The following is a 16,937-nucleotide window of genomic DNA, read 5'->3' on the forward strand; positions in this document are numbered from 1 at the left end:
AAAAGCCCTTAATGAGTTTTCGTGTGTGTGTGTGTGTGTGTGTGTGTGTGTGTGTGTGTGTGTGTGTGTGTGTGTGTGTGTGTGTGTGTGTGTGTGTGTGTGTGTGTGTGTGTGTGTGTGTGTGTGTGTGTATGTGTGTATGTGTGTATGTGTGTATGTGTGTATGTGTGTATGTGTGTGTGTGTGTGTGTGTGTGTGTGTGTGTCTCTTGTCTATCATTTTGACCTCCAGCCTCTGTTAGCTTGCAGCACGGTGACTTTGGTTTTGTTCACAGTGGAAGTGGAATTACCGTTAAGTCCGAGCAGGGAGCAGCTTCCTCTTGCCGGCATCGCCTACCAAGGTGAAACGTGCAGCAGCTACACCTTATGGAGGTGTGTGTGTGTTCAGAAACATTAATACTTCTTCTGAACTAAAAATGTGTTTGTTTTTTTCTTGCTTGGTGGTCAAATAATTTCTTCAAAACGGGGAGAAAAGAATCGACAGAAGAAACCTGAAACAGCGGTGCGATCCTTTATGTTTTAATCAAGCCAGCAAAAGATTGTTGTGAAGCAAATGGACGCAGATGCGAGAGGGCGAGAAGGAGCGAGGGATGAAAAGCAAAGCCGGTGTTGGGAATCCAGCGGGGGATTAAAGACAGTGAGCGAGTGTTACAGACCCCTGGCCAGTTTGCTGCTGTAATGAACATTAGGGCTGCGGCATAAATTTAATGACCTGTGAAACAAACAGCGTGGCTGAGACCAGTGCCTCTGAATGCTAAGTGGCTCTATTATTAATACCAGCTCAGAGATGCCACTGTGTAAACACACTGCGAGTCTCTCTTTCCCCTGTGAGGCCCGTTAAGCACACGGCAGCAGTGTGCTTTTTTTTTTTGTACCGGCAGAATTAATGCCACGGGCGAACCTGCGCGTACTAACAGGAAACGAATAGCATTGGCGCTAATGGCCGTGCAGGTTGTTCACCTTTTTGATAAGGAATAGCTTAGCGACGGTGGCAGGTGAGCAAGAGGGGATGAATAGGTTCCATGCTGCTCGGGAATTAACAGGGCGAGCGAAGTGCGAATGAAAAGCAAGAGTTCCTCCTCCTGCATTGTTTGGGTGGGGGCGTGTCATCAATTGATTCTACTGGAGGCAATGTGTTTCTATACCGGAATGTATTTGTGCAAAATAAGACAAAGGACCTTAGAAATAACGTGTCAAAGAAGGTGCAGAGAGGGGGGTAAACAAAGCTCCAGAAGGGCTGGTTAATTACCTTCTTACTTGAATGATGTATTCTAGAGCTGCTCCAAAAAAACAAACATTATCACGATTATTCTGGTCCACATATAGAGGTAGCGATTATTTGACACGATTACGGTAAATGTCGCAGCATACATTTTAATTAAAGATTGTACGGCAGGCTCTATGAAGAACTTTGTGCTCTAGTAAACGGTTTAATGCAACGAAGGAAAGGGATGCGCCGCATTCGTGAAGCGAGACAAAACGGCACAATAATCAATTCATGGTCGATTTATCTTGTTTTCATAATCGTTGGAAGCCGAAATCGTTATTGAAATTCTATCAATTGCACCGCCTGAATATATTCATGATATCTTGAATACAAATCCATATTTGAAAAAAAAAACACCGTCACAAATTCGGTTCACCCCTGAAAACTTTCTTCTTCTTTTTTTTATTGCCTCGCATCTCGCCCCAAACTTTTCTGTTTTGAACCGCCGTGTCAAATTTGAGAAGCATGCACTCAAAACTTGGCCTTGGAGGCAGTCGGGGTGCGTTCGGGTGTCTGCAGGTATACGAGCTCTCTCTGAGTATGATTGGGAGCGATGCAGGCTTAATCAAACGATCCGGCACGGCGGGGAGTCGAGAAGAGAGCCCAGAGCTAACCAGATGTCTGCAACATGAGGAGGGATACATGACATGAGGTGGCTGCTCCGGGCTATAAAATGCAATCACGATCTCCTTGGACGAGTGCCCGAGATGGCGCAGCAACCAGCCGGGGAGTAACGGCGATCCGTCAGCAGCCGGTCCCCCTGAACCCGACCTCGGGCTACCTGCTCATTCAACAGAGAAGACGCTTATGGACTCCAGGCTGCTCTTTCAGCAGACACACAGCAGTGGGTTTACATCATCATCATCATCATCATCATCAAGGGGTTTGCACGTATGTCTCTGTGTTTGTGTGTGTGTGTGTGTGTGTGTGTCTGCACTGGCAGATCCTGGACCCAGTGGGACTCATCTTGTTTTCTGTCCCGTGCTGCGTCTCACGCTATGAGGGGATAAATATTTGAAAAGCAGAGGACGCCCTGTGTCCCCAGCTGCTGTGGCCTGAGCTGTGGCACCTGCATTAGCTGCACCTTTTTTCTTTACCTTTCTTTTTTTTAAAAAGCTCAAAGAGTACCTTTCTGTCCATGCCATTATTCTCTGCAGAGTTTGGTGTGAAAGGTCACCCAACCTAAGTGCTGGCACAGCTGAAGCTCAGATGAATAAGTAATACCTTCAATGACGACAAGCTTGGGGATGTAGCGGTACAGACGCTAAGTGCTCGAAGGTTTTTGATGGAGAGAGAGAAGGAGTGCAAGCTCCACTGAGTTAGCGTGCATGTTTTAGAGGGAAGGCAACATTGATTTAAGATTGAGTGGAATGGGGGGAAAAAGACAAAGAAAAGGCTGTTCAAGGTGTTATTTTTCCTTTTAAAAGCAGTGTACACTCCAAGCTTGGGCCTATAGTTAGGATTATACTGTTTTAATTTCACTGAACTGTAATTAAACCATGTGTGTGTATAGCTTTGTTTTTAGTGGTTTGGGCCCTTTAGTTCCAGTTCAGGGAGCTGCGTTATCCAATGATATTGAGATAGTAGTGCTCTTGCATCTTTGCGGCAGCAGTTTTTTGGGGGAATGACAATGTCCTCCGTAAAGACAAGGTTCTGAAAACATTACGGCGTTACCTGTTCTTCTTATCGGGGCTCGAGCGACTTCGTTCTTGCAAGAATGAAACATTTTCCCGATGATGCAAAGTTGATAACGTGAATTTTCACAGCGTAGGACATCTGGGTACTTAAAATGGACTCAACATCCGCTCAGCTGGAACTGTTTTACCCCCAAACACGCTCACACACCTCTGCTTCTCCCACGTCGTCTCCCACTCACACTGTGTGGCCCCCGCGAGGGAGATGTGAATTGTCTGTAGCGAGCCATCAATCACGGTGGCAACGACGGCTCCATAAACAGAAGGGCAGCCTGCCTACTGGTATCTGCTGGGCGGTGATAGCGTTCACGTTGTCCCGCGGCACTTCCCTTTCCTTTCCCGCTGACCTCTGCGAAGCTTCAGTGGCAAGGACGAGACTCTGCTTATCTCCACCGGCTGAATTTAGAAACACCCGATGTGGGTGGCAGGAACACCCGGGTGTCGGCGGGGGGTGGGGGGGGTCGTGAATTAAGAAGGTGGGCAAACAAGCAACAATAGGAAGTTATATTTAGGGGATGTGTTTAAAGGTGAAATGATTTATTTGGGCAGTTTTAATAGCTGTGGGGCTGCAACCAACAAGTCTGACATCTCCATGGGTTTTAGCGATTCCCTTTTAATTCGATCCACTGATGACGAACTGTGACGATAAAACATTTGATTCTGAGCCAAAAGAAGTCAAAGGCACAAGACCGTGTGCATAATTATTTTAGGAGGGAAGTAACTACCGATCCCATAAACCATTGCGAATAGCGATCGACGCCTCTGGAATTTCCCGAAAAACGTTCAAACTAATCGATGGAGAAAAATAAAAAAAATGGGGAGCACGCCGTTTGCAGGCGCAATGAACATTACCGAGGTAACGGCGAGCTCAACCAATCATCAACATCACTATCACACTAGTTAATATTGCGGGGTAGTTGTCTACCTTCTCCGTGACGAATAGAAACGAGTAGATATCGTGGACTTCTACCAGGAGCGTACGTCATCAATCCACAATCTCACACCTCGTGTTAAGTTTACGGCTAATAATGGAGCTCCTTTTCACTTCCAGGGCCTCCGGTGTCGAGCTCTGCGGGGGGGGGGGGGGGGGGGGCGTCTGTACAACTGCCGGTCCACTTTGCACAGGCTGCCCCCGTTCAGCCCTCGTGTGCTTGCGTTTGGTCCCTGTTCCGGCTCTTTTGTATACAAACCCACGAGACTAACAATGCCAGCTTGTGTGCTTTCCTGTTGCCTATTGTTGCCACTGCGTCTCCGTGCCCCGGCTAGCATCCACTCGTCGTAAGGTCGAGACAATGACCAGCGTTCAGAGTGCCGCGTATCGGCGCTGGCTTGACCCCTTTTGGCCCTTCCTGTTGCCTTTTTAACACTCCCTCCTCGTCCCCCCCCCCCCCCCCCCCCCCCCCCCCCTTGACCTTTGCCCTCTCCCAGCAGTAACTGGCCTGTCATGTCAGGACGAGGCGGGGTGTGCTCCCGGCCTTTTGACAGTAATCTGTGGGAACCCGCTGCTCTCTTTCTCTTAATCCTCAGGAGGAGAGTTATTCCACACTGACAAATATCAATATAATCAAAGCAGCGTTGTCAGTAAACGTCCTGCAGCGGGCTTTGTTAATGTTAGTTTCCATCTGAGTGTGAAAGCTGTGAGGAGAAACGAACCAGAGCACCGTTGTGTTATAAAGTATTCATATAAATAAGACCATTCTGGTAACTAATGGCACGTAATTGAGCGTTGAGTGCTGGCTCACGCCGATGTCGAGGCTTAAAAATGTCCTTAAAATCTTTTAATAGCACGAAAACTTCTAAAATGAAATCACACTGTGTTCAGAGTTCACGTTTTGTTCAGGCGCAACGATGTTTGATTGTCGTAACGGGCTCGTCATTGACCAATATGTGTTCACTACTTTTTGGATTGCCTTGTCGGATACATTGCGTCAGCTATACTGGTATAGGGTGTAATAATTGTTGCTATAAAATGCGATACTTGCCCCTCCCTCACTGTGCGTTTATGATGTAGTTTTTGGGGTTATCAGCCAATGGAAATACAAATTCCACAGCGAACTGTTGGCGACGTAGAGGAATTGTGGGTAATGTAGGTGCCGGGTTTTGACGAGCAAGAAGAATGATAAAAGGAATATATTTCTGGATTTGGATGAATCATTTTTTTTTAACTGTCTAACATCGTTGGTTTTTTTTAATGCAGGAAGGTTAACATGACGATGCACGGCAGCCTAGAACAAGAATGCAGAGCAGGAAAGATGATTAGTGTGGTGAATGATTTTGGATTCTTTTATTAAAGTAACAAAGATCCTCTGAATGCACTAGCTTCCAATCAATGTCACATCTCCGGGCTAGTTTAATCTTTTTTTTTAATTTATTTTTTACCAATACAGACTGAAGGTCTGAAGAGCAGCAGACCTTCAGTCTGTATTGGCAGAGGCTAAAACACACAATGGTCCTTTTTTTTAAATTTTTTATTTTTAAATAGTTTTCTTTCATCTCCTTTCTGCTCTCGGTTTTTGAACGTCACAAATGAAAGTTTTGAGATGTTGTTTGTTTTTTCAATTAACTTTTCAAAAAAGCTTTTTAAGTCTTTTGTGCCGAGGAAGAAAAGCCGTGAGAGCCGACCGCTTTGTGAAACGGCCTGAAAGACGCACCTGTGTAACGGAGTGCGTTCATTTAGTCTTTTCAGATCTCCTTTAATCCCGTTTCAGCCCCGGTCCTTTGGAGCAGAGTTTGGGGGGGAAATGAAACGGTGCCTGTCAGTTATTGTCACTGAGGGGGAAAAGCTCGCTCATTTCCCAGAGATATTATCCTCCCACCTGCCTCCCTTCACTCCCCCTCCCCCCTCCTCCTCTCGTACATTGTTCCCCAGGATCAAGTTCACGGAGGTCGGGGCTAGATGAGGGTAATGGGACCCTTGTCCCGACGTCTCAGGGCGGGTTGAATGGGTCTCGGCCCCCTGCCCCCATACAGGCTCTCTGAATAGGACCCCCTCTCGCTATTAGTCTGGTCTCCGGTTTCTCAAGGCCTGTCTGGCCTCCCGACGATCCATATCCATATTTCAAAGTGTTTGGATTCCATGTTGGCATGTAGGACACATCCGTGTTCCCATAGCACCTCAGTGAACCCCACCTGCAGCCTCCACGGGCAGCTTGGCACCCGCATGTCTTGAATGTGAAGGAGTTGGAAGTATTTGCCGTCGTAGAGCACTGGCGTATATTTTAAAGCGGTTTCTAGCAAATGTGAAAATATGATGCCGAGATAAACCTGCCAGAGCTTCAGGGTCCTTCAGAATAAATTCACAGTTCCGATTCATGCATTTTTTTTTGGGGGGGGGGAACTTAAGGAACTTGTTGAAACTTTCATGTCATTCAGCTCGATGTCTAGGAGACTGGGAGTGATGCTCCTCGTCGAAAAAGTTGGGTTTTTGTATAATTATTTTGGTCAATATTAGTTACAAAATTATACAATTTAAATTGATTAAATTGCTGGCTGAAGTACATGTAGTTTAAATATATATTTTACCCCCGTTAACAGCCTGTTATCGTGCGGCCGCGGCCACATGCAAGTCGTTTTCTTCACTCGGTGAACTCTCACTCTGCCGCAGACGCTCACATTATCAACATGTCGTGGTTTAATATGTTTTTACACTTTGTCAATATAAATCGGCGCTCGGCAGGACGCGGGGACAGATGCGTGCACACTGGGAAACGCTTCCAGACAGGCAGTTTCGGTTAGTGTAGCTTGAGGTGACTTTGATGTCTGTGCTAATCCAGTGTATCTCCCCCTTCAGAGAGGGAGGGAGGGAGAGGGGTGGGGGTTGTTAAGAAGGAAGTCTCTTAGATGTAATGATGGCAGAGGATACACTCTGAACATCCCTGCTCTCATTTGAATATATATATATATATATATATTGCCTTTCTCCCGTCTCCCTCCGTCTTCACATGCACTCAGACCTGCATGTGGCGGATCGCTGGAAGCCGCCGGGTCGTCGAGAGCAGCTGTGTTTGCTGCGAAGCGTCTGCTGGCTGATGCAGCGGTTGTTTTACATTAGCGGCCCTGCAGGTCAAACTGCAGCTGGCTGCATCTCAGCGTGGAGACAAACCCTGAGGGTGTGTGTGTGTGTGTGTGTGTTTGTGTGTGAACCAAACCGTCCCCATGGTTGTAGCCTTTCCTAAGCGGGCTAAGTCTGGTGGCTAACCCTCAGCGCCTCTGAGTTTGGCAGCATGACTGCAGCAAGATTAATCCATTCCACACTCCATCAGTCACTGGGCACAGGTTATTAGTGCCGGGGCCGAGCGGAGCACACAAACACACACACTCGTACGCACACAGCCCCTTCACCCTTGCGACTTTCGCCTTCTACCTCGTCCCCAAAGTTTGCAAAGGTGGCCTTGGTGTTGAGAGGCCATTTGTCAAAACCTAGCCAGAGTCTCCACTTGGCTCCTTTTAATAAGGCTACCTGGGCTCTGGGATTACACACACACACACACACACACACACACACGCGCACACGTACACACACGCACACAGGGCTTTCAGCTTTGCACATACTCATACAGCGTAGTGTCAGGTGGTGCGTCCCGCGGGGCTTATAAAAGTTCCATTAACATGGCCCTCCTCATTGGTTCTGACAGGTTGATCAATTAGACCCCTCCCCCCCCCTGACCCTGGGGCTGCTCTGACTCAGAGGTCAGACACGATGGATCGCTGGACCTGCACGCACACACACACACACACACACAGTCACTCTCTCAGCTCTCCCCTATCTCTCCTGTTATCTCTGGGCTGGTCACGGTGCAGCTTGTTCGTCCCACCCGTGTATCCAGCACCGGGGCCGATATCCCAGAATGCAGCAGGATATATAGGTGGAGGATCATACTTTACCTGAGACTCTTGTTTCGATGTAATTCCTCTTGTGTGAGGAGTCGCCATTCATCACCTTTTTTTCTCCTTATTTTATCATTTAAACCAAACCAAATAGATTTGGACATCGTTCCCCTGATGACGAAGATTAATTCACCTTCATCGCTCTTGATGTAATTACACTGAGGCTCTGCTGGACTGGTTTAGTCCAGCAGAGCAGGTCCACGAGCGGTCAGGCAATCAAAGACGGCGTCGTCACAGTAACTCGTAAAAAATAAATAAAAATAAAAGGTTTTGTTTCACCGTCAGCACTCGATCGGTTTGATCCGATAACATTTGGAAAGTTCAGAAGAAGCTGCACGATTTCAAGGAAATCTACTCTGGTTATTAAAAAATGAGGACGAATTTTAGTATTTTTTTTTATTAGATTTTATTACTCGTACACCGGAAATTGTTAGATATGATGGGCCGATTCTCACATTTATTCTCCTCCCGAGTCTGAACTCGTATCCTCTCACGCCATCTCAGTACCAACTGGGAAGACTTCAAGGCTGTTGACCTTGACCTCGGTGAACATGAATGTAACTTGAACTTGAATATATTGTTGAGTCTTTTTCTGGGTAGCGGGTGTGCAGTCAGACATTTTGTAGGACATTTATAAGACTTTAAAAGCTTGTCACAATGTCTGAGGGGTCAATCTCCTTTCAGCTCTCGGCCCACAGAATGAATCCAGGTGACGTTACACAGAAGGACAGAATGTGCCTCATCTGTCCAGCTGGAGTCTGGCATCAGCTGTCCGTTGAATTGAGACGCAACCAGAGGAGGCTGAGAGTCTGTTTGGTAAACGGGGTGCATGAAGGTACCCGTGTGTGTGTGTGTGTGTGTGTGTGTGTGTACATAAACCGGGTAAAGGAGAGGTCGACCTGAGCTTGTTGAGCAGAGAGAGAGAGGAATGAGAAGCGTTTTGTCGGGTCAGTCGGTGAACAAGCAGCAGGTTAGAAGGAGAGAACGGGAAGAAAAAAAACGTAGCGTATGTCGTCATGATATAGGAACAAAACTGCAATAATTCTTTCTCCGCGTTACGAATAAATAAAGATCTCTTTTTCGCCAGACGAGGACAAAGTAGTCCGACCTGTTTTTGAAGGAAACGTTTTCCCTTTGAGGTTAAATGCTTCAATCAGGAGCAAAATTCAAAGGCTGGAATCGGTGACGGATTTTCCTGTAAACAATTGAATCATGAACACTTTTGGTTGTATGATCGATACGATGGGATTCAACAGTAAGATTATGCTATGGTTTCATTGATTCAACTATAAAGTAGTCTTCGGATCACAATTATTTAACACTGAGAAAAAGTATAAAATTGGAGCAAAAGTTTAATTTGGAACAAACATTCGACCTGGTAAAGCAATAACATGTTTATTATCATGTCGGTACAATAACAATACACAAATAATTATTGCGCTGCCCCTTTCGAGGGGGCTTCAAGAGGGGTTCAGGGTCCGTGACACGAAAACGTCAGAAAAAAACCCGCTGATTCAGTCAACTGGAAGACGATTGTTCAAATGAGGAGGAGTCAGACTAACAGGCCTAATGATGTATATGTGTGTGTGTGGGGGGGATCAGGGGGGTATCATAGGGGGGGGTAGTTCGGGGAGGGGGGGGGGGGGGCTTAAGAGCGGTGTCCCGCCCAGAGAGACGCTGCGCCGCCGTCCTAATGATGTCCAGCGGCCTAATTGAATATCGACCTTCTGCACACGGCGTCTAAATGTCCACAGTTTAATTCCTTCTTTTATTGTGGGTGGGGGGGGGGGGGGGTCGTTAAATGTCCCCGTTACCGACTTTTTTTTGTTGCCCTTTTTTGATGCAGTGTTTCATGCATAGTTTTGTGCATCGCTGCTGGATTTTTTGAGCATTCATAGTTTCTCGTTCAGGTTCGGTGACGCTTTCAACGCCTTTTTTTTTTTTTAAAACATCGACGCGCGATCGTCCCGCGAACGCTGCGACGACGTTATCGTTCCACGTCTCTCCTTTTCCTTTTCCTCTTCTTTCTTTTGTTCATCTTTTCTATTTTCTCTCTGATCGTCTCCTCCCCTCGTCCTTTCTAGTCTCTCTTTCGCTCACTCCTGCTTCTGTTTCCTTGACGGTGTTTCACTTCCCACTGTGCCCGCCTCCAGACGCTTCTCCTTTGTTGCCACGGCGACGCTCTCCAGATGGCAAGTGTCAAGGCGAGACTGCTCCGAATGTAGTCTGATTACAACACACACACACACACTCAAAGAACAGACTGAGACACTGGCAGCGCACATTCTGTTCAACACTCACATCCTACTCAGATGCTGGTGGACGTGCACACTGCCCACCACACACACACACACACACACACACACAGACACACACACAGCAGTACAGTATAATAAAACATGTGCCACACAGGAAACAATCTCTCCTTTATGTGGCCGGGATGTCATTAATCTTGGCGGAGGTTAACAAATGCACTTGCGGGGAAAGGTATATTTCATAGGCAGACAGCCGACAATGGGGCCATTGTGGCGTCGAGCTGCAGCGCCTCGCTCTGCATTCATTCAGGACCTTTTGGTTGGCTGCGGATCCACGGCTCATGTCTGTGGGGGGGGGGTATGTTTCATCCCCCAGATAAATGTGTTTATGCGCAAGAAAATGTGTGAAACACAGAGCGAAAAATCAGCACCCCGGCTATTTATTTGTTTTCGCTGCCTGAAACCACGATTTATTTTTTTTCTGAATCGGTCGGGGGAAAATGAATGCGTTTGGTGGCCATTTTTCAAAAGTTTTGCCCTGTTGCTATTAGTCAAAACCAGAGCCAGACAAACCCCCCTCTCCACGTTTCCCCCGGCGCGATATTTTCCATCGCACCAAGCGACGAGTCTTCCCCAGTAATCCATTAGACTTCCATTAGCTCCGATTTGTGCGATTAGTTCTAATTAATCAGTCGAGTCCGTGGCCTTCGCTCTCCTGCGCGCTCCTCACATTTCATTTCTAACCTCATTTCTCAGCTTCTCTCTCACCGAGCGAGAGGACGAGGCGACGAGCGAGCGAACCAGAAGAGCGAGCTCTCCGAGGTTCTGAGCGCACAAACTCTCGATATACCGCCCAACGACAGACCCAAACCGGGCCGCATAATGCTGAATGAATGGTGGTTTGTTCTGGGGTGGGGGGGGGGGTCTTACTTTAAGAACAGATACTTCAGGAGTCTGTGGGTCTCGGCCCTCCAACACTTAGTATTGATTAGCGTTGGAGCTTCCATCCCTCACTGCAACAGAAGCCTATTGATGTTTTTCGGTCAAAAAACCATTTTGCTTAACGGACTCGGCGCCGTCTCAAAGTAACGTGAAGAACCGGGAAAAAAAAATCACCTTTTTCATCAGCGGATCTTCTGCTGCACACAAAAAAAAACTCCAAATTAAAGTTAAAAGATGTTCTTTTTTTTTCTTTTTTCCCCCGGGGGCTCGTTGCAGTAAGTCGGCATATATATATATATATATATATATATACGGAGGTATTATGTGGCGATGATCTGTCTTCCTTTCCTCTGTTGTCGGCCTTCTTCTGCCATTCCAACTATTGTGATAAATGAAGGCTCAATTTATCAACCGGCCTCGACTCGATTTCTTCTTCTTCTTCTTCTTCTCCCTCTTGGTTTCTTTTCCCCGCCCCCGCTCCCATAGCTAACCTCTCTGCGCAGTGCTTTATTTCTTCATCTGTTTCCAACCCCCTCCTCTCCCCCCTCCTCCCGCGCATCCATCCATCCCTTTTTTTTTTTTCCCCCACTCCCCCTTATTTTCTTTGTGTCTGCTGAGGAAGGCTGAGATGCTGCCTGTCACCCTGAAGCTGCAGACTCCCATCCAGGCTGCCTGGAGGTGGCTGCTGTCAATCAATCTCTAGGGGATGGGGGGGGGGGGTTGACAACATGATGTGGCTCTCCGACTGCTTAGAAATTCACTTATTTGTATTATTTAAAATATAATATAAGTCAGTCGTTTTTAGTTTGGGCTTCTAAAATGATTTCAACTCGATTGTGCCTCTTTGAATTTAAAGCGCCCTCTCCCTGTTTCTTTCATGCAACGTTCATTTTCGTGTACACGTGCATCCTGCTGTGCCATAATCAGTATTTTAGGTTCCATGTTGTTTATAAACCTGTTTTGATTTTGAGTTTTATGCATTTTAATTCCAGTTTTGCTCACTTTAAAATGTTCCCGCTGCTAAAAGAACATACTGTTTGTTTGTGATTGTCATTAGAATTCTCTTACTGACGTTATTGCTTTAAGAAAAACAACGATGTACAAAATGATTGTCCAATAAAAGCTGAAGAGAGAGAGACCCACATAGATACATACAGAGAAAAAGCAAAGTATAGACCGTAAGCAGGACTTTACCAAAGAGCATGCTGGGATCAATAAATCAGATCAAAAGTATCTATATATTGATCTCATAGCTAAGTTAAAAGCACTTCTACACAAGCCAACTTGTATATAATAAACATAATCACTTCCCTCAAAGCATTCAACAGCAACGTTGTTTTTATCGTTAACATTTGATGCACCTGCTCTCTGACAACTTGTAGCCGTCTGCCTTTGTGTGCACAGCCTCTCTTTTTGGTCATAAAGTATAAACATCATTATTTTTTTGTCACTGCCGTGGGGTTTAGGGACCCCCCCCCCCCCCCCCCCCCCGTTGGTTCCTTAAACACGCGTCATCGTCTCAAACCCAAATATTCACACTCTCCTAATGAACCTTACAGCAAACGGGAGAGCAAGATAATGATAAAGTAAAACAAGAGTTTCTGCAGAAAAGCTGCATGTATTTTTATGCTTCCGGATATCAATTTAGCTTATTTTTTTTTGCGCCATAATCGCGGTCAGAGTCGGCCTCCGGATCAAACCCGTTAACGCGGCCGCTCTCCCTCCCCGTCTCCGCAGGACTCCGTGGTTTAACGGCTGGGGGTTCAACCTGCCTCGGGGTCAGTCTCTGCTGGATAAATGGAACCTCGTCCCCGAAGGCATCGACATCCTGATGACCCACGGACCTCCGCTCGGTGAGTCCAATTAACCAATCACACCCCCCACCCCCTCCCCCGGATCATCACCATAGATAATGAGGTTGTCCCTCATTATGCGGAATCTGTATGGAGTCACAGGAGGCGGCGCAGCAGGCGGGGGTGTGTGTGTGTGTGTGTGTTCATATAAATCCACCAGTATCTTGAGAGAACCCCCCCCCCCCCTCCCCTCCCCAACACAGTCTGATTCAATATTTGTGTTTGACTGTATGAAAAAAGAAAATACATATTGTTTGGTTTTCACTACAGACTGATTCAGTTTTCCTTCTAGTTGTTTTTTTCCCCAGTTGTTTCTCTTTCTTCTTTTTTTTTTATTTGCGCCCTCCATCTGGCTTTATTGAGTGATTTCCTTCCCTCTCGCCTACGGAGAGCCGCCGCCGTGGCCGGTTGATTGCATGGAAACTCGATTTTTGCACCAGTGTGACAGACGCTGCAAACGATTGGAGAGAGAGACCATGAGAGAGAGAGAGAGAGAGAGAGAGAGAGAGAGAGAGAGAGAGAGAGAGAGAGAGAGAGAGAGAGAGAGAGAGAGAGAGAGAGAGAGAGAGAGAGAGAGAGAGAGAGAGAGAGAGAGAGAGAGAGAGAGAGAGAGAGAGAGAGAGAGATGTAGGGAGGCTCTCCAAAAAAACGACTACGGAAGTCGTACAACCCTGATTTTGAATTCTGAGGAAAAAGCAGCAAATTAACAATTGTGAGGTTATTCCACATATTTACAGAGCATGAAGAGCTGGTTCTGATGTGCCAGTATGTAACTACACATGTTTCTCTCCTCCGGGTACCGGTTCTGATACCTGAACTGGGTATGCTGGGATGGGGAATGCTGATCCTTGACCAGTGTGTTGACGACTAACCCTGTGCGAAAGTGATATTATATGATATGGAAAACTTCAGCATTTCAGGCCAACATATGGCATCCTGAATATGCAAAGAAAATAAAAATACAGTTTTTTACTCAAACCAAATGACAGGAACCAGAACCGGGATTTTATAACGAATACTTTTCAATAAGGAATTTGGAATTGCTGAACTTAGACGAAAGCTGAACCACGGCTACCGTCTGCATGCTGCATGTTAAAATGTATTTGCGACAATTGCAGTTACTGAACTTAACTGATGCAACAGGAGATCAAATGTTATGAATTTTTTGTGTTTTTTTTCGCCCGTCACCATCACGTTAAAACCATCAACGTGTCCGTCTGTGCAGGTTTCAGAGACTGGGTACCGAAGGAGCTGCAGCGGGTCGGCTGTGTGGAGCTGCTCAACACGGTCCAGAAGAGGGTGCGACCCAAACTTCACGCCTTCGGAGGCATACACGAAGGTACTGAGAATAACAGCCCGGGGGTCAGAGGTCAGGAGAGTTGTCCCGAGGTCCACAGTGACATGCAGAGGAGTCACTTGAGACTTTTCATGTTGTCCAACTTGGTTCTGAATGACTTGACTGTGAGGCGCACAAATTAAGAGATTTAGGGGAACAATTCATCAAAAACTTTGTCTCTGGCTGTAAAGTTTCTGAGGTGGTTGAATGTGACCTGTTGCTGACGTTTGTTCTTCCTTTTCCTCCTCTTCCTCCTCCCCCCTTCAGGCTACGGGATCATGACAGACGGCTACACGACGTTCGTCAACGCGTCGACCTGCACCGTCAGCTTCCAGCCCACCAACCCCCCCATTGTGTTCGACCTGCCCAACCCCTCCAGCTCCTGAGACCAGAGGGTGGGGGTGGGGGTGGGGGTGGGGGTGGGGGGGGGGGGGGGGGGGGGGGGGGGGGTGGAACGATAAACTACTTTTTTGTTTTCTATAAATATGTCAAGTAAAATTTAAAAAAAGCGAAAAATAAAAAAAAGTTCTAAGTGTTTCTTTGCAAACTTTTTGGTCTCCAAGCTGTCATTGAGATTTGGGAGGATTTGGAGTTGGGGGGGGGGGGGGGGTCGGGGTCAGGGAGGGTTAAAGGAGAATACCGGTGTTTTATTGAATTATTTTGTGCCAGCCTTGCTGTGTTCTACACATTCTCAATGTGCCGCTTCCTGTTGAACAGCCACGGGAGGAAATGGAAACCTCACCCAGGAAGTAGTCCCTCAAAAATAAGTTTCCACAGGGCAGGTTTCTTTTGTTTGAGGTTGGGTTGGGGGGGGGGGTAATTTCTTGACATCACAAATCAATATTTCTGTTCAGTTACAGGAAAAGGTAAAAAAAAAAATCCCGACAAAAAAAGAATAATTTCCACTCGTCTTGTCCGTTAGTATCGTCACGTTTGCAACAAAAAAAAAAAACAAGTGTTAAAGTCTTCGTACGTATGCAATCCAACATTTATTTTAGGGGGGTGACGCAACGCCGGTATTCTCCTTCTCTTTTTTTTCAGTGGGATTTTGTGGTTAAACAATCTTGCTCTTGATAAATATTGGTCAGATCTGTAAGATAAATGATGCTTTGTGAATTTGTACAATTTCTTTTTATGTTTTTGGTTTTGCATTGGCCGGACAATGGATGCCATTGTTTTATGTCGTACCATCTGATATGTTTGTGTTTTTAGGTCTTTTTTTTTTTTCCTCTTCTCTTTTCTTATTGGCTGACTGGGACGCTGCCTTAAACTAGCTTTAATGTTCTCAGCTAGAGCCCCGCCACTCTCTGCGAGCTCAGAGAAAAAGTCCTTATTTATTACCCCGCAAAACAAAAACAACAACACCTGACTTAACGCAGGGGACAGAAAGCTATCGAATTACAGCCCCCGAAAAAAAATTTACTTGGGATTTATGATCTAATTTGGAAAATGTATGTATAAAAAAAAATATATATATTATATATTCATGTTGTGTTTGACGCAGAGAAAAAAAAAAAAAAAAAAAAAAAAAAAAAGAATCTTTTTCTGTATGCGCCTGTATAATTGACATGTTTCTTTAATGCTCCCATCAGACGCTCTTCATACATTTCTTTAATGTTTTTTTTGTTGTTTTTTTTGTATCGGCTCTCCCAGTGAGGTAGACATTTATTTGGGATGAGAGAGAGGATAACACTTGTCAGTCACAATCCAACAGGCGCTGGTGTGACCCAGCAACACGTTGCCTGCCTAAACCTGGTAAAGTTGTCCTTTTTAAAAAAAAGTGTAACTCTTGATAGTAATTTGTGTTTTATTGCTTTTTTTTTTTTTTTTTTTTTTTTATTGTTGTAATTTTTCAATGTGTAAATGCAATATTTCTAGCACAAAAAAAAAAAAATAATGTTGCCAATAGTTGTCTCAGATCTGCCGCTGTAAATGCTCTTTTTCCGTGCTCCGTTCCTCTCTCGCTCTTTCTCTTCATTGTATCCCTTCTTCATGGAAATGTTAGTTCTCTCTTTCAGTTCATTGTGATATATTTAGCTGCCTTTATATGCAAATAAAATTGCAAGATTTTTACATATCGGTCTGGCTGTTTTATTCTTTATAATGTGACCAGTCTTCCAAGTGCTGGATTTTGGGTTTTTTTAACCCCGACTTTGAGTCGAGAGCGTTTTGAAAATTGTCCGTTGCATGACCCCAAAAGCACATTATTCCAATTTTCTGCTAAGCTACCTGGAAGAGGAAGCTGAGCAGTTTGCCAGAGGGTGGGGGGGACAAGGGGGAGGGGGGGCAAAGCCACTTGCAGTGGCTTTGCCCCCCCTCCCCCCAGTTTGCAAGTCTTGGCCGTGAAGCCCAGAGTCTAGTCCAAATCCTGCTTGAGTTATTACGTCTCAAAATCTAACCCTGTTTGCGTCACCGATTTAAATCTCCAGAAATAATGAAAGCTTATTCGTGTTTGGTGCTCCAGTCCGATTTGAAGTCAATATCGTGTATATGTGTGTGTGTGTATATATATATGTATATGTATATATATATATGCACGATTGTGATGTGACGAGGCTTATTGTAAACCTGGCGGGTGCGTTTAGAGTCGCTGTAATGGAGGCCGTCTCATCACTAAACACGCGTTACAGGAGTATCAAGTTATTGAGACCATGTTGCTCCCTTGACACTAGCAACATTTTGCATATCGTGTAAATATTGACGA

General features: G+C 45.8%; 1 protein-coding gene across 4 annotated transcripts in view; it reads left to right on the plus strand.

The window, feature by feature from the left end:
- mpped2a (metallophosphoesterase domain containing 2a) overlaps window positions 1–14,837 on the plus strand; it is a 52,448-nt gene extending 37,611 nt beyond the window's left edge. For 3 of the 4 annotated variants that reach the window (XM_034527625.1, XM_034527634.1, XM_034527616.1), the window contains 3 exons: window positions 12,782–12,897; window positions 14,123–14,236; window positions 14,501–14,628. In XM_034527625.1, coding sequence (XP_034383516.1) covers window positions 12,782–12,897; window positions 14,123–14,236; window positions 14,501–14,619 — 349 coding nt within the window. In that variant the 3' untranslated portion in view covers window positions 14,620–14,628. Of the gene's footprint in view, window positions 1–12,781; window positions 12,898–14,122; window positions 14,237–14,500 lie in introns of all 4 variants that reach the window. The other variant, XM_034527641.1, reaches the window with a different exon arrangement.
- Window positions 14,838–16,937: the final 2,100 nt, after the last annotated feature.

The sequence above is a fragment of the Cyclopterus lumpus genome, chromosome 3, assembly GCF_009769545.1.
Source record: "Cyclopterus lumpus isolate fCycLum1 chromosome 3, fCycLum1.pri, whole genome shotgun sequence".
Classification (NCBI taxonomy): domain Eukaryota; kingdom Metazoa; phylum Chordata; class Actinopteri; order Perciformes; family Cyclopteridae; genus Cyclopterus; species Cyclopterus lumpus.